The sequence below is a fragment of the Phodopus roborovskii genome, unplaced genomic scaffold, assembly GCF_943737965.1.
Source record: "Phodopus roborovskii unplaced genomic scaffold, PHOROB, whole genome shotgun sequence".
Taxonomy (NCBI): Eukaryota; Metazoa; Chordata; class Mammalia; order Rodentia; family Cricetidae; genus Phodopus; species Phodopus roborovskii.
The window spans coordinates 4,185,577-4,207,213 of NW_026126480.1; the positions used below are offsets into that span (position 1 = coordinate 4,185,577).

The 21,637-nt window shown below is 36.9% G+C and overlaps 1 protein-coding gene across 18 annotated transcripts in view; it reads left to right on the forward strand.

Moving 5' to 3' along the window:
• Dlg2 (discs large MAGUK scaffold protein 2) overlaps positions 1–21,637 on the forward strand; it is a 1,341,778-nt gene that overhangs the window by 874,809 nt on the left and 445,332 nt on the right. For all 18 annotated transcript variants that reach the window (XM_051192230.1, XM_051192231.1, XM_051192225.1 and 15 more), the window contains one exon: positions 14,399–14,535. In XM_051192230.1, the coding sequence (XP_051048187.1) occupies positions 14,399–14,535 (137 nt within the window). The remainder of the gene's footprint in view (positions 1–14,398; positions 14,536–21,637) is intronic.

The window sequence follows — 21,637 nt, forward strand, 5'->3', positions numbered from 1 at the left end:
GATAAAGGGGAAAGCATAGACAGAGACAGAGACATCTGGGAGAGTCCAGACCAAACATGACCCTGCCTTGGGCGATGACAGGAGAAGGGGGTAGGTGGCTGAGGGGAGATCCAGACACAGAGACCCTAGGCCTCTCAGCCTCTAGGCTGGAGAAGTTCAGCCAGTCCTACCTTGAACAGGTAGGGACTGAGAGATGCTGGGAAAACCTGGTGACCATATTCACTTTGACATGTTAAATAGGCACCTGCTATTTGTCCCAGGTTTGAGACCTAACAATACCCAAAATCAAAGATATTAGGGGAATAACATATTCACTTATAAGCTTCATAATCTGTCCTCAATATTTTGTTTTAATCTTGCCCACATTAATTTGACACAATTTATTTATTTACTTATTTATTTACTTATTTATTTATTATAACCAAGTCCATTTAAATGAAAACAAACATTTATAGACAATATTTGGGAATTTGGGCATTGTTCTTTCTTTCCAAACTACTTCCTGCTGGTAAGGGGCGCTGTAATTTGACACAATTTAAAAGCTTTTATTTAACAAGTATCTTCAAAACATTCTGCCTTTGTAGTTTTTACAGATAACTCTTTCATATTGGCATTTTATCACGTCATATTAATGTTTAGTCAAACTACCTATTCAAAACAGACCACATAAATAACAAACAAAAGGAGATGAATGGCTAAGGTAAAATGTGATAAACATGCAGTCCTATTGGTAGTTACAAAACCCACTAGTAAGTGTACAAGTACACTTTGTGCAATAGGCACTTTGAAGCTTTCTTCCCATGAACATTAGTATACCTTAATGGTGTGTTTTAGTTAATTCAGCAAGTCCTAAGTTAAAATAATGAGGTGCCTGCGACAACAATTAATGCCATGGAAGAAGGTGGTTTTCTGTTAATGGCAGTGTCAGTGTAATAACATAGTGTGATCACTGATATTCCTGTTCCTACAGGAATGTTATCTTGAAGTTAGTTACTTTTTTATCTTCTAGCTTAGACTCTGAATACCTCAGTATTGATTACTGAGGGTTCAGGATGGCATCTTCAAAGAGAAACATGACCTAGTAGCTGCGAAGGTAAAATTAGATTATTAATGGTGGAATTAGATAATTAATTCCAAGTCCCTTGGAGAAACTAAGTTACTTGATTACATAATTTAAGGGAGCAGGTGATCAGTTCTGTTGTAGCTATAATCTGGTACAAGAAAGATTAGTGTTTGAATAGCCCTCACTTGAATTTTCTCGAGAGATTTCTGTTACTCCTATTGCTGGTATTCTTGTGTATTGACAGTACAGTCTAAGAGAGTTTCAAACTGAGACAGAGTATACAGAATAGAAGAGTAGTTATAAGCAAAGCCTTCACTACCAGATACTTTCAGATTCTCGTCCCAGCCCTGCATACCATTAAATCTCTGGTCTTGAGAAAATTACTTAAGTCCTTTCTTCTTTATGCCTTTATTAGTAATTTATTGTAATATCTGCCTCTTTCTTAATGAAGTGGAATAAAATTAGTCACAATAAATAAAGTATGTTCATCTTTGTTCTTCACATTTAGTAGGTAATAAATATAACTATTTATATTCTGCCCTACAAATTTGTCACGTCTAATATTCATTTTCTTTTTTTGTTTTTTATCATTTAGTACTTTTTATTTCAAAATGTTAAAGTTTGTGTATATGTGGTTTTCTTTTTTTAAATATTTTTATTTATTTGTTTACATAACAATCCCATTTCCCTCTCCCTCCCTCCCTTCCTCTTTTCTTCTCCCTCCCCCCCCTTACATGCACTCCGACCACCGTCCCCTCCCATCCACCCCCCCCCCCCCGACTCCACATGTAGAGAAATGCCATCCAGTAGGGGTCATCTAGATCTGTCAAGTCATTTGAAGTAGGGACTAAGACTTCTCTCCTGTCTCTATGTTAAGGGAGAATCCCTCCGTGGGGGGTGTGCCCACAAGGTCCTTTTGTGCACCAGGAATACATCCTGGTTCCACTGTCTGAGGTCCCTTGACTACTTAGGCCTTCTAGCTGAGACCCATGTTCAGGGTCTGGAGGCCGATTAGCTCCTCTTTGTTCAGGTCAGCTCTCTCTATGTGTTTCTGCAGCATAGTCTTGTCCTCCCTCTCTGCATCTGGATTCTAGCTCGGCTCAGTGTTTAGTTATGGGTGTTTGCTTCTGTTTCCAACAGATACTAGATGAGGGCTCCATGATGGTGCATAAGTTAGTCATTGATCTCATTTTCAGGGAAGGGCATTTATGGTAGCCTTTCTACTGTTGCTCAAATTGTTAGTTGGAGTCAGTCTTCAATACCCTTTCCACTCGCTGCCCCCTCACTCCCCATGTGCTCTGGAGAACTTGTTCCTTCCCCCTTCTGTGGGGGACCTTATATGAATCTCTTAGAAAACACCTTGTATCCTAGTTCCTCTGGCGGTATGAATTATAGGCTGGTGATCCTTTGTTCTATGTCTAAAATCTATAAATGAGTGAATACATACCATGTTCCTCTTTTTGTGACTAGGTTACCTCATTCTGGATGGTTTCTTCAAGTTCCATCCACTTGTCTGCGAATTTCAAGATTTCATTATTTTTGTTTTCCACAGAGTAGTATAGATGTACATTTTCTTTATCCATTTTTCACTTGAGGGGCATCTAGGTTGTTTCCAGGTTTTTGCTATTACAAATAATGCTGCTGTGAACATAGTTGAACAGATGTCTTTGTTGCATGGATGGGGATCATTTGGGTATATGTCTAAGAGGGGGATTGTCGGGTCCTGTGGTAAATTGATTCCCATTTTCCTGAGGAACCGCCATACTGATCTCCAAAATGGCTGTACAAGTTTGCACTCTCACCAGCAGTGGAGGAGTGTTCCCATTTCTCCACATCCTCTCCAACATAAGCTGTCATTTGGTGTTTCTAATTTTAGCCATTCTGGCAGGAGTAAGATGGTATCTCAAAGTTGTTTTGATTTGCATTTCCCTGATAGCTAACGATGTTGAGCACTTTCTTAAGTGTCTTTCAGCTTTTTGATTTCCTCTATTGAGAATTCTCTATTCAGTTCTGTACCCCATTTTTTAATAGGGTTATTTGTTGTTTTGTTGACTAGTTTCTTGTGTTCTTTGTATATTTTGGAGATCAGCCCTTTGTCAGATGTAGGATTGGTGAAAATCTTTTCCCAGTCTATGGGCTGTTGTTTGATCTTGTCCACTGTGTCCTTTGCCTTACAGAAGCTTCTAAGTTTGAGGAGGTCCCATTTATTAATTGTTGATCTCAATGTCTGTGCTACTGGAGTTATGTTCAGGAAGCAGTCTCCTATACCAATTTGTTCAAAGGTACCTCCCACTTTCTCTTCTAAGAGGTTCAGTGTGGCTGGAATTTTTGGTCGGGCCTTTGATCCATTTGAACTTGAGTTCTGTGCATGGTGACAGACATGGGTCTATCTGCAGTCTTCTACACACCATCATCCAATTGTGTCAGCACCATTTGTAGAAGATGCTTTCCTCCCCCCCCCCATTGTATACTTTCAGCTGTTTTGTCAAAAGTCAGGTGTTCGTAGGTGTGTGGGTTAATATCAGGATCCATGATAAGAGTGGGAGAGGACAGTATTACTTCCTTTTTTTTCTAACTTAGCTTTTGAAATTATAGAAACCCAAACTTGAAGAAGGGAAATAAAAATAAGACCACACTGTGCAAACAATAGAAGTGCTAAGAGACTTATTCTGGAATGAGGAATTGAACTAAATATTTTGATTTGTTTTGGCTATTCCTCTGTTTTCACTTTTAGGTAAAGCCCATAGATTTTGGGCTCAATGGGGTTTAGTTTATTTTTGCAGCTTACTGCCCAATTATCCTAAGATATTTAGAAGTAAATATTGAAATAAAACTAAAAGATCACCAATATGCAAATTGGCATTACACTAACAAGCTCAGTGCCAGGGGTCCTTTTTAACTTTATTAGTTTTGTAGGCATATTATATCCCCAAAGCTCTGAGTCAGGAATAAAAGGGTATATGGCATTTATCCTAATATAAAATAGTGTATAAAATATTCTAGTCAAGACATAGTAAGATCAGAAGTGGTTTCTGCTAGGTTATGCAGCTCAGTGGTAGAGCACTTCCCCAGCATGTACAAGAACTGATCTTGATTCAATCTTCAACGCCACATGTGAAAGCAAAAAGAATTGCAAATATTTTAATACAACTTGTTCAATGCAAAATTAATGACACAACCCTATTGCTAAGCCGACAGCCACTGCTTTGTTTTCTTACTCAGTCTGTCAGCAAATATTTACTGAGAGTAATGTTTCCTAAGCAAAGAGCATAGAGCAGAAGAGTAAACGCATCTCTCTGTTCCCACTCTAAGCAATAAGCAATGAGTGGCAGAAAAAAACAGGGTGCTGCCTGTGGCTGCTTCAAAACAACGTAGTCCACCTTAACTACAGCTACATCACCTTGGAGCCTCTTACTGTATCCCAATCCCTCCTGGATCTTAGTTACTCCTTGATTTGACCTTATTCAGTACCAAATTTAATTCTGACAATCTGTGCAAATTCATCTGACTTCACTTGTATTTTTAATGTAAGTATTATTCCATGTCTTTCCTCTACTCATCTCCAATATGTTTATCAAAAGTCCTTGAGAATCCTTTAGCAAGTGGGGAATGTACTGGAGCACTGACTAAACCAAATCCTGATTAGATATCCATCTGCCAACAGCCATCTGAATAGATGGACATCTGAAAATTACAGAACCTACTTCTTCAAAACATTCGGGCTAATTATGTCAATTGTTGAGATATATTCATAGTTTCTGTGTACTTGGAACCAGGCTGTCAAAGCTGGTGCCATTTTAAATGTATAGATAATGTTAATTATATTTCATCTGATGCACAACAGAGTTTTTACAGAGATGCCTCACAGCTTAAATAATCCATGACATAAGTAATGCAAAGAGTCCTTGGAAGGGATTCATTGAAAAAGAGACAAAAGAAGGAAGAGACTCAACCCAGCTCTATAATGCACCTCTTTCTTCTTTGAGATAAATGCATTGTTAAAATATACAGTAGTACTTAAGATAGTCTGGGAAATACAATATGAGGTAACAGATGATGGGACAGTGGCTAGACATGTTTTTACATCTGGTAATTCATTTTGTATGCTAATATTTCATCTTACCTAAATTTTATGCAATTATAAATGGATAGGAGCTACAAATCATTATCATAATATTCAATTCATTATAATCTTGAAAAGTAAGGAAAAGATAATGAATACTCTTTGTACACTAGTATTTATAGTTGGGATACTTTTTCATATATTCTCATATTTCTCATTATGATTTTAGGAAGTAGCTTTTAGCCTCTTTGATATTCTTGGGATAAACCTGATGCTTAGAAAACTAAAAGTGCTATCATGTGGTCCCAAGTGCAAGGACCAAGCAAGGTTTTATACGTTTAATCTTTTTTTTCCTTATCCACACAGTGGCCATGTCATATTTTATTAAACTACCCTACAGACGAGAAAACAAAGAGACTTGTAAAGTATAATATAATATATTTTAAGTATTCATTGAATATGTTTGATTATGGCCAACTAACTTAGTGTATAAGATTAGCCTTTGTTTAAGTGTCTCTGTAAAAAGAATGAGTAGCATTTCTATAGAGAGCTGTGTGTGTGTGTGTGTGTGTGTGTGAGTGTGTGTTGTGTGTTGTGTGACCTCAGTGTTGGAGATGGAGATGGGAAGATCACAGGAGCTCACTGGACACCTAGTCTAGCCCAAATGGCAAGTATCAAGTTCAGGGGAAAGTTCCAGTAGGAGAATAAGGCAGAGAGCGATACAGAAGGGTACCTGATGTCTTTCTCTGTACTTCATGTGTACACATGTGCAGATGAGGACATGTACACATGAATGCAACACATATGCAAGCTAAGACATCTGAGAAAACAGAAAAGTAGTCATGTAAACAAGATAATGTTATGAAAGATAGAAGTGTCAACTCCCTTAGCAATGTTCCTGGCAATGTAGTAAGAGTAAGTGCAAAGGCATATCACATTTCCAGGACTTACACTGGAAATTTCTGGATAATTGGCTGAGCTCTTCACCCAATGGAACTTGTTTTTACTTTACACAGCCACTCTCACTACAGTAAGAAGTAATAATACAATTAGTTACATATAGTGGTGTATCAGTAAGACTTTTATTTAAAAAGAAATATCTGTATATAAATATAACCACTCAAGCCCAGAAAAATGGATGTTATAGTCATTTCCCAAGCCAATCATAACAAAGTACTTTAAGTGAATGGTTTAAGACAGTGCAAATATGTTCTCTGACAGGGTTTGAGGCTACAGATATGAGGCGAAGATGCAACAGCTTGATTCCTTTTAGAGAGGGTCTTCCCAACTTTAAGATCATTATAAACCTTTGCTATGCCTTGGTTTATAAATTCATTCTTCCAATATCAATTTCTGTCATCCTTTGAATTCTTCCTGTGTGTTTCTGGGTCCAGATTTCCTCTTTTTGTCAGGACATCAGTCATTGGAGTAAAGCATACATCTATCCAGTCTAAACTCACCTTAAATTGTATCTGCAATGAAACTGGCATGTGAAATGAGGAAGATGAGATTAAGAGGATTTTGGGTATGGTCAATGGCACTGGGAACTATATAGAGACCAATGTCCATAAACTTCTGGTCTTAGAAGAAGGGCTGTTAGGTGTTTAAGAGTATTATCTTTTCAGATATGAAAGAATAGCCAACCCCAGAGAACAATGAAGGAAAACCAAGCATTATTCTATGATGGGCAGATTTAGATTTAGAAAACAGGATTGCTTCCTCCTTTTGAGCCAGAGAAAGCAGCAGTCATGAAAGTGATGTTCCAAAAGTATAGGTGAGCCTCGTGAAATAAGGACTAGGCTGGGCAGTGGTGCCACACATCTTTAATCCCAGCACTGGGAAAGAAGAGGCAGGCAGATTGGATTTCTGTGAGTTTGAGGCCAGCCTGGCCTATAGAACGAGTTCCAGGATAGGTTTCAAAGAATCCCTGTCTGGAAAAAAAAAAGAAAGAAAAGGAAAAAGAAAGAAAAGAAATAGGACTAGGAGGAAAGTCACTAGGATTGGCCACAGCAGTTAACTGGGCAATCTGTGAAAGACCCTATAAGGAATGTTGAGCACCATTGAGATTTTTCAAAGGGCCACTTTTCTCAACTCTGAAACTTTGTCCTTTGGACCTAGAAAGCATTCAAAGAATAAGCACGTCGGTTTTGACTTTTAATTACAAAGATCCACTGTGAGCAAAGGGATTCAGTCATCTCACAAATAAAAATAAAAGGCACATAGCTGGTTATGTCAAGCAGTTTTTCTTTCCAAATGTAAAGAGATGACAAAAGAGCCTGGCATCAGTATTGAACAGATGCATAGGATCGGTTTTCTTTTCTTTCTTTCTTTTCTTTTATTTATTGTTTTATTTATTTTGGGTCTTTCATTTTAATTGGCATGTGTATGCATCCAAATATGATGTTGCCAATGAGGGTAGGTGTGTTCTAAGATGGAACAGCTAGAGTTCAGGACCAATTCTGTATTTCTCATTCAATAAAACACAGACAGAATTGTAGAATATCAGGAGTGCTTTCTATAAAGCACTAAACATCCTCACTGGCAGAGCCTAAGTAAGATGTGACAGAACCAAGCTGTTTAATAATATCAAACTGTTTGGAAAAGCCCTCAAGGGCTGTCCCAGTAAAGTCACTTAAAATAATGTTGAAGCAAGTTATTGAATGGTTCTCAGCTATCATAAAGCTCAGTGCTTTGCACCCACAAGGAATGTATGGGCACATTGTGATCATACAACATTTTTAAGTATTTCATTTTATTCTGAGCTTCTAAACCACAGTATCAATTTATGCTGCCAAGAATTCAGCTTCAGCCCCCGCCTCTCGCTGACACCTCCCCCTCAGTGTAGGCAGACAACCGCTAAAGTGTGAACAGTGATCCACTCACTGGCTTCTCTATTTAGACAGTGAAGAAGATGTTCTGTATGGGAACAGGTCAATTAAAGGCATTAGCAATCTTCTTGTGTGCCTTCCTTGTACCTGTGCCTTCTATGCTAACCCAAGGAAGTAAATTCGGGAATACATCAAAAATTTGGAGTAAATCCAAAATTTATGGGCATATCCACACTTGTCAAACATTGTTTTAATTACTTAGGGTATTCCCTGTTTGAATTTGCAATATCTTTATCCTTTATTGGATCCCAGGAAGGTCTGTTGATTGTATTTCCTTTTGTGATTTGATTATATAGTTTTCTGTGTTAGCTTTGTATGTAGCCAGCATCAATAGGAATATTTTTGTTTTAATGACCAAAGTTCCATTAGTGGGTAGTACAAAGGTGGGCACTAACAAGTCTTTTCACTGAGTTAATTTTAGGGTTGACTAGTTTTGTAGTTCAGAGTTATATACTTAAATGAAGTCTTCTTTCTAAATGGAGGCCAATCAGAGTTTTTATTTCCTAAAAGCCATGATTTTGGGCATTTTTAGCATTGCTGACTCAAATATTTATAATTGTATTGTACTACTTTGGTAGGTATAGTTTATCACACCACAAATACATGTTTTCTTAGTGTTTTGCTTCTGTGCCAAATTCAGGAGAACTGGGTTTCATTGGTACCATGTGTCCAAGTCATTCAGTGTGTCTAGAATCCAGAGAGAAAGTGGAGTAAAAGGTACATTCTCCTTTATGAATTCTCCTTCAACCTCAGATGAAGATGAAATGTGGACCCTTTGTTGATCCTTTTCCAGACCCTTTAAGAAGCAAGATCTCTCTCTCTCTCTCTCTCTCTCTCTCTCTCTCTCTCTCTCTCTCTCTCTCTCTCTCTCTCTCACTCTCTCTCCACCTCTATCACCCTTGTACACATCCTGTCAAGAGTATTTTAAGTGTCTGATATTCTCTGCAACCTGAGGCGCTTACTGAAAGCAGAGGATTGCACTTATCCAGAGTCTACTATGTGTCAATCTCTATAGGATATAGAGATGTCCACTCTTTTATTTCAGATGAAAAAAATTGAGAAAGGAATTTCCAAAGTTGTTAGATAAAGAAGTCAGGATGAGATGCTGGCTCTGCCGCTGACCTTTTTCTGCTCTACAATTGGCAAATCTCTGGACAGATTGAAAGTAGAAAGCTGATTTAAGTTCTCCAAAAGCAGAGAAGTGCATCGCATACTCACTACTTCCTTGCAGTGACTGTTCAGTTTTCTGCCCCTCAGTAACTCAAAGACACCAATCTTATCTTTAGGAGAATTTTTTTCAGAGATGTGTGCCTCTCTTTCTCCTTTATAGTCTTTTGTCCTTTCTCTCACTGAGAATATATTCATGTTGAAACTTCCATGCCTAGCTTTTCTTTATTTGTACAATATAAAAACAAAAATCCATATCATTGTAGAGCTTGGGTTTTCATCAAAAATATAAACCATAAAAAGTATATGGTGGTGTATTACGAGCAGTTTTTGCACCACAGCTGCATCAGCCCCAAATAACACACAGAGATGTGTTAGATATAATGAACGCTGTTGGCCTGTTACTAGCACTTCTTATTGGCTAGCTCTGTCTTAAATATTAACCCATTTCTATTCATCTACGTGTTTTCACGTGGTCTTATTTTACCAGAGAGAGGGTTCAGACCTCTTCCCTCAAGTCCCTACATCTTGACTCTCCTATTACATCTCCCAGAATCCTCCTTGTCTCCTCGTCCCACCTAATTTGCTTTCCTATTTGCCAAAAGTGCTTTATTCATTTACAGAATGACATCTCCCATCAGTGGTGTGTACCTGTAGACAAAGCTGATGGGAGGCTGTGGAAGGAAGATTGCATGAACCCAAGAATCCAAGGCCAGCCTTACCTGCATAGCCAGCCTGTCTCACAAAGGGAGCACCACTACAAAGTAATAAATGCTAGGATAAAATGGAAAGTAGGCTATGGTGATTGAGTAGATATATTTATTTCTTTTCCTATTGCTATGATAGAACCCCTGACAAAACACCTTAAGGAAAAAAATACTTATTCACTTCAAAATTGTATGGCATAACCCATTATCACAGGGAGATCAAGGTGGCAGACACTTGAAGCAGCTGGTTACATATATCCTTATTCAAGAGCAGAGAGCAATGAATGAATGTGTGCCTGCCATGCTCAGCTCACTTTCTCCCCTTGTACAGAATCCAGAGCCCAACACCATGGAATGGTACTGTCCACCTTTACACTGACTCTTCCTCCATTGGTTAACATAATCAAGACAATGCACAATGCCCCACACACATAGGTAAAGGGAAACTGATCTATACAATTCCATGCTGAGACTATCTAGGTGACCTAGATTGTGTCAACTGGACAATTAAATCTAACATCACAGTGGAGTACATAGTAAAGACAATGCTTAATACAAAGATCAGATTCAGGCATCTAGATATTTGAATAAAGCCAATTTCTGTCTATTATACCCAAGATAAATATACCAGGATGCCTTTCTGGGACACAATGAACAGAAATTGTCTGCACGATCATTGAGTGGATGGCCACGGACATGTATGCTTGTAATCCTCACATTTGGAGGTAGAGAAAGAAGGATCAGGAATTCAAGTCTAGCATTGGCTTCATAAATGCTAAATACAACCCTATCTCAAACCAAGAAAACCATAGAATATATTTAGGAGATGTTGGTTGAATGAATATGTAGATAATGAATGAATGAATGAATGAATGAATGAATGAGAATGCCTCCAATCTTAAAACATGTAAGCATAAGTTTCACATTATGTACCATGTTGTACTGAATATCTGGAATATGGCCAGGCATGGTATGCACACCTGTCATTTTAGTACCCAGGAGGCTGTGGCAGAAAGATCCTGAGTTCAAGGACAAGCTGGACAGCACAGTGAAACACTATCTGAATACACCAAAATCATAAAAAGAATAATACCTGTAAAACATTTGATAGTAAATGTGGGTTGGTTTAAAATGTATCCACAAATCACCAAAATAAGAGAAATGTGTAGTTGTGTGCCATCAGATCATTCTCTGGGTCTCAGAGATATATGTACTAAAAATACCTGACTTCACCTTGAGTAGAGCTACTAGATAAAAAGTACATAAACCTAATCTCAAAAGAAAAGAAAGAAATAGTTTTCAGCTGACAAATTTATGTCCACAGTATTCATGTGATTTCATGGTCTTGGTACTGTCTTCGACTTCAAATGTCAACTATACAGTTATTCTCTTTGTGGGACTTAATCTTCTTTATGGTGGTAATGTGTTCCATAGCTCTCAGGAGCCAAGATTGTCTTTGGCATTTATTGCTTGTCTAGTGGGTGTAAATCAGAGTTCCTGGATATGTGTTTAACCTTTTTCTTTACAGTATTTGGAATGACCTCTGTTGTGCTACAAATGCAGTAGACTTAAGGTGACAGTGAAAGTATTAAAAATACATTTTTAAAAAAATCTTATGCTCTGGTATCCACTGGAATTACAGTTTTGGACAATATGAGCTAATGCATATTTTAAAGTTCATAGAAAAAGCCAGTTTATATACATTTTATTTATTCTTTGGTCATTGCTTAGGAAACACATTCTTTTAACTCATAAGCAGACAAATGTATTCAGAGTTCTATGGGGTGGCAAGTAGCAATGAAGAATGATTACAAACTTCAGTAGGAAATTATATAACACTTATTTTAATTGCCCTATCAATTTGAATCCTTTTTCCATTTCTTTTAACAACTACTATAGTTCATTTAACAAAACCATTTCTTTTTTTAATATAATTCCAGGGTATAACTATAATTTTCTAGGTCATCAATTTTCCATTATGTATATTGCCTTAAAACATATATTTAATTTACTTTGTATTAATAATCAAAAGAATAATGAAATAGTTAATTTTAAAATCATTTTCCATTGTTATTAAAGTACCAAAAATTTATAACTGCTTTATAATTTATTCAATGTATGTTTTTTAATGTTTTTATTAAGCCAAGAAAGTCACAAAATCGTGTCTAATTTTACTGGACTTTGACTGTTCTCTTTATGTAATTTTTAGTAACTTGCATGTTAATTATATTTCTAGATGAAAATATATACTATGAGCATTTTACTGAATACATAGTGAATCATATTCTCAAAGGGTATATCAATCATTTCTTTACAATTACTTTATAGTCAGTAGATTATTCTGCTCTTACTATATCTTTCCATAGTTAGATAAAAATAAGCATTTTGCAAACCAGAGTAAAATTCACCTCTTAAAGTACAAGAGTCCACGATTGAAATTATCATATATTCCGTCATTTATTATAAAAAGTAAGGTGTCTTATTTTTATTCTTAAGACTCTAAGCACAAAAATACAACTCACACTTCAAAGAGGATAACAAATGATTTGTCCTGTAAAAGAGTATGAGTGTCCATAGCCTGGGAACACAGACTTGGATTACCCCAAATTCCCTGTCCCAACATGGATGCAATTTCATGATTTTTTTTTTAACAGAACAAAGAAAATCAGAAATCAAGACACTTTTCAAATATGTCTGTAGAAGAATAGGGAGGTGAGTTATGGCAAAGCAGGAAACTTCTGCCTTAGGCCTCAGATGCTATCTGAAGACCCTCTTAGCTTCAGCATAGGAATAAGGTAGTGGTTGGCTAAGTCAATGCCTCCAAAGGGAAATCAAGCATCTGTGTATACATCCTAAATGATTTACCTAGTTGTCAAGAGCTGTGAGATAAGGAATCGAGGAAGACAATAAATGGCTATCGAGAAGGCTAAAGAGAGCTCAAGGTATTTTGGCTCTGGACTTGAAACATTCCAAATCTCTCCACAATCACTAAAATTCTACTCAATTAATTAGTCCTCTAGAAGTTTCTGTTCAAGGTCCAGCTTTTTTCTGGGAACTTTTGAAGGCTGAATACTAGGGTCATTCACATTGTTTGTCAATAGCATCACTATTAGTGAATAAAAAAATAGAAATAAAAAGGAAGAACATAACAAATTCCTAGGTATGGTGGAGGACAAAACTTATTTAAGATAAAAGGCAGAGCATAGTCAGTGGCAGAGACAACTGGGAGAGTCCAGAGTGGACATGACCCAGAATCATGTGGGTACATGGAGAGTGGAAGAGGGGGGGAAGAGGGGAAATTGGTGCATCAGCCAAGAGGTTCAAAAGAGAGTGGGGTAACCAAATTAACTGGATTATATAGGGAATGGCAGCTGTAGAAAGGGCAGCCCAGCCCTTGGGCTGGAGATGTTTAGGATAGGGTAGGAGTATGCCAGCCAGGAGGTCCCTGTAACAAGTAATGGCTGGGGGATGCAGGGAGAACTGGTGGCCAGATTTGATTTGATATGTTAAGTAGGTGCCTCAGCCATTTATCCCAGGTTTGGAACCTAACAGTCAGTTAATAACACTAAGTCCCAGGAGTTTTAAAAATATAACAACAAGCCAAAGAAGTAATGTTAAAAAGAGCATCTCCCATCATTTTTTCATCAGCTGTTTGAAATGGTGACATGAAAACATCTAGTGTATCATTGGCTGATCTCACATCTGAACGAGGTCCTTCTAACTGTAGTTTTCATTCTGAAATACCAAGAGTGTCCCATTGCACCCCAAATGGTTGTGGTTCTTATTTCTATGCTAGAATAACAGTGAGTATGATGATGATCCCCGTGCTCTATACAGCCAAGAACTGCACCTGTGTTTCTCTGGACTCAGCAGAAATATATAACTCTCACCTCAAAGGGGATAAGGAGTAGTTCATTTTGTAGCCCAGTATTGTGACAACAGCCTGGGGACACAGATTTAGATTACCCCAATTTCTATGTTCCAACAGGAAAGAAGTTTCATGAAGTTTATTATATTAGCAGACAAAGAAAGTCATAAGTCAAGACATGTTCCAGTACATTAGTGAAAACATCAAGAAGCAGCTCCTTCTGTACTAGAGTAGCAATGACCATGAACATGAGCCCTGGGCTCTGCACAGTCAACAACTGCACCTGTGTTTCTCTTGGCTCAACACAAAAATACAACTTTTACTCAAAGCAATAAGAACATTATCCTTTGCTGCATCCTTGTTCTGACCAGTTGCTCATCATGGCCTTATTAGCTGGGAAACAATAGTGGTTAGGGGCCCAGTCTTCAATTAGAACAAAACTGAAATTCATATATGATTGACTAAATGATCTTTGCTTCATTAGCCAAACTCAATAAGCCCTTCAAATATTTAGATATCAAAGCTGATTTCAGTAGAATCCTTGGTGCCATTTACTAGGGAAAAAAAACGAACTTACTAAAAATATTTTCAGTTGTTGTTATAGACCTAATTTGCTTCTCATTTTCTGTTCTTTTCCACTAGGTTTAGGCTTCAGTATTGCTGGAGGGGTGGGGAACCAGCACATTCCTGGAGACAACAGCATTTATGTAACAAAAATTATTGATGGTGGGGCTGCACAGAAGGATGGAAGGTTGCAAGTAGGAGACAGACTACTAATGGTGAGTATGACCCCAACAAAACTGTCCACAACTTTGTAAGGTTCTTCTTTCTCACTGTGTGATGACTGTCTTAGCTTGGGAAGCTGTAACAAAATACCTTAGACTATATGGCTTAAACAACACAAATATATTTCCTCAGAAGTCCAAACCCTGTTATTTCATTTCTGCGAAGGCACTACTCCAGATTTGCAGATGGCCACTATCAGATTGCATCTCACAGGCCCTTTTATTTTTCTCTTGCTGACAGAAAGATGGATTCTTTTTTCTTCTTCTTGGCTAGCAATCTTACCAGATTAGGGCTCACCTTTAACATTCAGTACAGCAATAGCAATCAGCAAACAGTTGTGCCGCAGAAAGAAAACAGAAGCGTCAAAGAAAGAGTGGAAAAAGCATACGTAGACATTTGTTCAGTATCTGAAAGAAAACAACATATAAAGATGGAAACAGAAAAGCAGACAGACTTAGCAGTGCTGCATGTTGGAGATTCAATGCTGCACCATGGGAAGGACTATTAGGAAGGGACATTTTCTCATTAAAGAGGTAATTATTACTTCTATCTCTTTAGGGTGCTCTCTAATCAATTGGTTTTCATGAGCAATGGTCTCCTGACTAGGTTATTGACAGGTTCAGCAATATAACTGCTTAAGGCAGGAGACAATAATAATATGTAATGTTTGAACCTCTGGAATATATTATAATATCCTCTCTATCCAAGGGCCAGGGAGGAAGTATCTTTCTTTTAATGGCCTCAACAAAACCCTGAAGCCTCCAACTATTCATATAGATATTTATAACTTTAGAGAGCAATAATGATTCTCTTCTTCATAGAGTTACCATGGAAACCCAGAGGTGGAGTCAAAAAGCCAATTATGAGGGAAGGGTTCATCCAAAGCTCTAAGGGCTCCCAAGCCTGATTATGCCTGTCTAACTACTTAAGATGACTATATCTACAAGAAGCTATTATCTCCTCTTTCTTTATAAAAAGTGTTAAAGGCAGAGTAGAATGCAACTTAATAAAAAGATCATTTCATGATATATGTTAAGTTTTGACAGTTAAGCATCAGAGTTTTCTATTAGCTATTCTTATTTTAGCCTCTAGGGAGCTTATATTTAATCCATGTGGATTATCTTGTAGTTGTGAATGCCTTTGAACTGAATTAATCTCTGTATTTTGTATATATTGAGTTTCATGAACTTCCTATACTTCTTTATAAGGTAACCTATAAAACAGGTCTAGAGACATTTACTAACTTAGCCTTTCCAGTTGAGGCAATCTGACTGTCCATACATGTTCATCACCTCAAGCATAACTGTTTCCTCCACATGGGATGGCATTCAATTTTTTGAATCTGTCAATTCTGTCCCTCCTCCCTTTGCTTACTATTTAGTTAGTCATTTAACAATTATCCCATCCAACTACCATTTCCCAAAGGGCAGCCACTCTTCTGGAAGGACCTCTGCTGTGAGAAAACATCCAGTCAAATTGGACAAGAAAAAAAATAAGACACCAATATCAAACTTATAACTAGAGTTCAATTTCTTGACTACCTAAAGTCACCACTTTTTCCTTCTCAAGAACCTATGAAACTTTTGTTTCATTGTATGCTTTGGATATAAAAGTTGATCTTATTATGCTGTTTCATTTTCAAACAAAAAATATTTTAGCGACTTGAGATATGAACATTTTTCACTCATAATATAAATTTTATTACTTGAAATATTGACATTCGAATAAAGTGTGAAATTATCTTCTTCATAGTGATACATAAAAAATGAAGTGGAAACTCATTTTCAAATAATGGCTGCCTTAGAACAGGCTTCACCTTTGACATATAAAGAGTTTAGCTGTGACTTTCCCATCATTCCTTCACCTGTTGTGAAATTATGCTAGATCTGCCTGCTGATTTCTTCTAGCCATGCCTAAATCTGTACTTATTTTCAAAGTCTATGAAAAAAGGTCTCCACACCCATATAATTCTACCAAAAAATTTTTTCAGATGCTGTGGTATTTTCACATGATATTTTTATATTTAAGTTCAAAAATACCTATAACACAATTATTCACTGTTTTAAGTTTTTAGGCATGAATGGTTTAAAAGAAATGAACCTTCAATAATAATAGGTCACTTCTGTCCTATATAGCGAAAGACATAATTAGTACTTTCAAGGTAACTGGCAAGTGGAATCTAGGAATGAAAGAAAATGGCTCACTTTAACCTACTCTAAAAGAAAAAAATACTGGCCCTGAAATAGAAACAATAAACAAACAAACAAAAGAATTAGTGAAGCTACCCTACCCTGAACACCAATTATTTTAATTCAGCCCCCAAAATATCTGTTACTGCTCTCCTGTCACTCTGTTTAGCCCCTACTAACAATGTCTATTTTTCCTGCTCTTCCTCTCTTCTCCCCCAAAAGGAAGTGCACATGATCTAGACTCTGTGACTTGCCAGCTGCAGCACTCTGCATATTTTTCTCTAAATATGCCATTCTTTCTGAAGCTGTTTACCCTATTTCCTTCTTTCAGTCCTTAGGAAAATGTCCCCAATATGTTATCCTTTCAGAGTGTTTTAAGTACACTGGCCCCAAAAAGAAACTCCATGTTGGGCTGTAGTTCAATAGAAGACCTTGCTTAGCAAAATCCTGAGAATAGCAACAAATAGAAATTAGTTTATATAAAACCCCTACTAATTTCCTTAGACTTTTGTGACTATATCTCCACAGTTCTTAAGTCTCCAATCATTTCCCCTGAGACTGCAGCCTTTTTGAGAGTGAGCACAGTCTTAACTATAACACCCTTGACATCAAAACTATGATGACTGCATGTTGGGCATTTCCTGATTCATACAATATAAAACATGCATTTCCTTACAAGGAAGTTTTTACATTTCAGAATTTAAATCTTAAATGTCATCTTTGTTTGGAACCTCAGAATCTCACAGAAAAGCAACTGTATGAAGTGATATTTCACTTCACTAACAGTGGAGCATTTAATAATTCTCCAAAGATACCTGTCACATTCTAATCACCACTGTATATTTTTATAACTACATTGAAAATAATTTTCTATAACTTGCCCTTTATTCATAGCCCTGCCCCCATAAAATGGCAAGGATTAGTCCCTCTTTTGTATGTATATACAAGTTTGTATTACCATATCTTCACTGCCCAATCCTTTAAAATGTTTGACACATTCTTCTCTCAATTTTGAAGTAGATATTATTACACATTTACTTACATTTTTCATAGATAAGTTCCACTTAAAATGTTTTTGGGTTCCTTACTATTTTATTCTCCACTTTTAAAGACATAGGAAATTTTGTACCACCTGAGCTTTGCACAATTATGCTATAAGGAAAAATTATACTGTCCTCTTTGCAACAAGCTTCTAGTGTCTAAAATGAGGTGATTTGGCCAACCAACCTCATGTTTCATGATCACCCAATTACTTAGTATATATTGTGATTCCCCATTAAATATTTTTAATATCCTTTGCTACAATTTGTTTAGTTGAATGCCAGTGACAGCGGGTGTTTGTAGATAATACTAGAACATACTGTTGAGATCTGAGTGAATAGATTATTAGTCTTGAATTTCTTGAGACAGATGGTTGAAAGTTGACAACATTGAAATTTTGGTTTTAAAAAACATCTTTCTTATATATTTCCATACACAGTTTCTTTGTAAGCCTTAGCAAGATGCTCCTTGGAGCCAAATATATTATAGAAATGTGATCTTTTTACCTTTTTGTGCATAATACCAGAGACTTTAATGATCATTTGTCATTTCTGCAGCAGTAACATTAGTTGTTGCTTGTCAAGCTCCTTGTCATGTTATAATTTAAGGCTTAAAATCTTATACTTTCCCCTTATAACCTCTGCTTGACATTTAAAGGGAAAAATGTCAGTAAGAGAATTTATAGTTTTTGCAGAGAATGGATTCATCTTCTTTCCTTAAAAGGGAAGTAGTAAATGGAGGGAAGGATGATAAAGGCATTGAAGTCAAGAGGGAAACACTGGGATCAGACTTTGACAAATTGTGTATTAGTCACAGGCAGACCCACTAACTCTACCAGATCACTTTACACACCCAGGTGCAACTGTGCTCATTTTTTGTTTTTGGTCTCTTTACCACAGTATCATTGCCTAACATTAGCATTTCCTAGTAAGTGTTTTTAAATACTAGCCTTGTCCCTTTGCTATTTTAAAGAAATATAAAATCATAATAAGTTGTGGAATTCTGAAATTTGTATGTGACCCTATTTTGGCTCCCCAATGAACACATAAAAAGCATATTAAAACAGAACAAATGAACATATAAAAATGATATTATGAACATGTGAAAATCTACATATAAAAAGCATATGAAAGGAGTCTACGAAGGAGTCTAATCAAGAAATGTTTTTATTTACTCCATATTTTTCAAACTTATCAAGGGATTCTTTTGTTAAAATGATACTACAAAACAGCGAGGACAAGAGTTCAGGGGAACAACATCCTCTGGGTTGTGTCATGTGTAAGAGGATCTTAGTTTTATTCTTAAGCTAAGGATGAAGTAATGACATCAAATTAGTTAGGGGGTGGGATAAGAATTAATGCAGTTTCTGAATATTGATTGTGAAGATTTAAACTGGTTAAATTTGGTAGTTTTATAAAACTGCTAGGTTTTATTCAACCCTCAGTAACAAATGGTATCATATTGAAGACATTGCAAATATGTCGAAATTATCTGAATGAGAAATGGGAACATTTGCAGGTGGTGGGAATCCACCTTAGATAAGCACCGTTAACTGTAGTCTCCCATGAGAAAGCCACCTCCATACTTTCACAGCTCAAACTGTCTTCTCACACTTGCCCTCAGTATTCAGGGCACTTGTAGTTCAGAGAATCCCCACTACTGTGTAACTGGTAAATCATGCAATTAGATGCAGACCTATAGAGTGATTCTCTAAAGTCCTATTCTCTTCACAGATTTATTCTGTGCCTCAAGTTCTCAGTCCCATTGCACACTAGAATCTCATGGTTGACTTTTGAACATGGTAAATATCCAGTCCTCAATCAATCCAAATAAGCAAATCAAAACCTCTGATGTGGGGTCATATTGGTTCAGGTTTTAAGTTCCAAATGATTCTCTCATGGGCCTTAGGCAAGAATCAATCTGAACTTGACCTACACTACCTGAGCCTTCTCTCCTGATGTCCCTGCTTTCCTGAGGATGGCCCTGATGATGGTTACAGTGCAGAACAGTGCTATCATTCTGTCCTCTGCAGTTAAAATCACTTTCAAAAGAAAGAAAGTCTGGATAATTATTACTTGTACTCCCTTCTAGTTTATCTCAAATGCAATAAATTTTAAGTCAACACAACTGTGTTGATTTAGTTTATTTAAGGATTATATCTTTCCTGTTGATTTTTTTTGTATTTTTCTTATACTCAGGGTATTAACCTTGTTTATATAACTTTCTCTACAGGTATCATAATCTATGCACAAATATCATTATCACTATTATTTGTAGTCTTGGATATTCAACCAAAGCCTGTGGATGCTATGCATCTATTCTACCACTAAGTTACTATATCCTACTTCAGTAGTGTAGTGTCTTTCAAAGTTCAAGCACTGATCTATCACTGCTAATAGTTTTAGCCTCTCCATATACTACTTACTGGTTTTATAAAAATTAACTATTGATTTGTTTGCTTGTTTGTTTTGTGGTGATAAGAATTAAACACAGGGCTTTGGATATAGAAAGCAAGTATGTACCACTGAGCTATGTGCCTGAGCCTAAAGTTATTTTACTAACTCACTCCACTAGCAAAGCACAAGAAGTTGCTACTAATACATACAAAGGTCTTTAAATGGTATGTGTGTGCGTGTGTGCGTGCGTGCGTACATGCGTGTGTTTTAATTATGGTTTCTATCGCTATGATAAAAAAAAAGACCTAAAACAATTTAGGGAGGGAACAGTTTATTTCATCTTTCAACTTTCTTGCAACACACATGTCACACTCCATTCCAGAGGAAAGTGGAGCGAACCTGGTGGGATCCTTGAGGCAGAAGCAGAGGCCTTGGAGGAGTGAGTGTTGCTTACTAGCTTGTACCTGGTGGCTTTTCTCAACCTGCTCCATTATATCATCCATACCTCAGGGCTGAAGGTGATCACCACCCGCACTGGGCTAGGCCATCCTTCATTAACCATTAGTCAAGAAAATGCCCCCATAGATTTGTCCACAGGCCAATCTAGCAGGAGAATTTTCTCAGTTGAGGTTTCTTCTTCTCAAATGACTAGTTGGTATCATGTTAACAAAAAACAAACTAGGACACTATTTTAGTATATTCTAAACAAGAAATAAACATAAATGTGATAAATGTTAATGTAATTTCTTTTGTACCTCATGAATTGCCCTGGCTTCACGTTGCCCTGTGCATTATAAGTGGAGGTGAACCAGGGTTCTTTTTTCTGTTTAACATTTCCCTCCTTAAATACTACCTGGCACTAATCAAGCATTCAGTAAGTGTGTGCAGTTGTTTAAATGACCTTCAAGCCTCTTCTTTACCTCTCTAATTAACACAAATAGAAAACAGGAACTCAGCACAGCTGCCCCATTCCTTTTAATAAAATATGTGGACATTTGATCCCTTTAGACATGTCACAATCATATTTTACAGTATAGTTAGCTCATTTCAACCCTTGTTAAGTGCCAGATATTTAGAATACTTCATGGAGAGAATGCAAAAATAAATAAATAAATAAATATGATTTTGTCATCCCCCTTGAAAATATTAAGGCAGTTAAAGGCAGGAAGAGGTACTGCAGGAGTAAGTGTTGAGCACAGTAAGGGATGACAGCAGTTCCCACCAGGGAGAAGCTATTTCCAGCAGCAGGCTCAGTGGTAGCTCCATGCCTGACTATGATTATTTGGTTTCTGTCTGCATAGCACGTCCTTTATACAGGGTTTCTGAAAGTTCACGGCATCATTCCTTCCTCATAAACACAAACCACCAAATAAACACAAGCATTATCTTCATTTGACATATGGAATTCCTCATAAAAGTTATTCGCTAACTCAAAATCATGAAACTAGAAACTGAAACCAACCTGACCA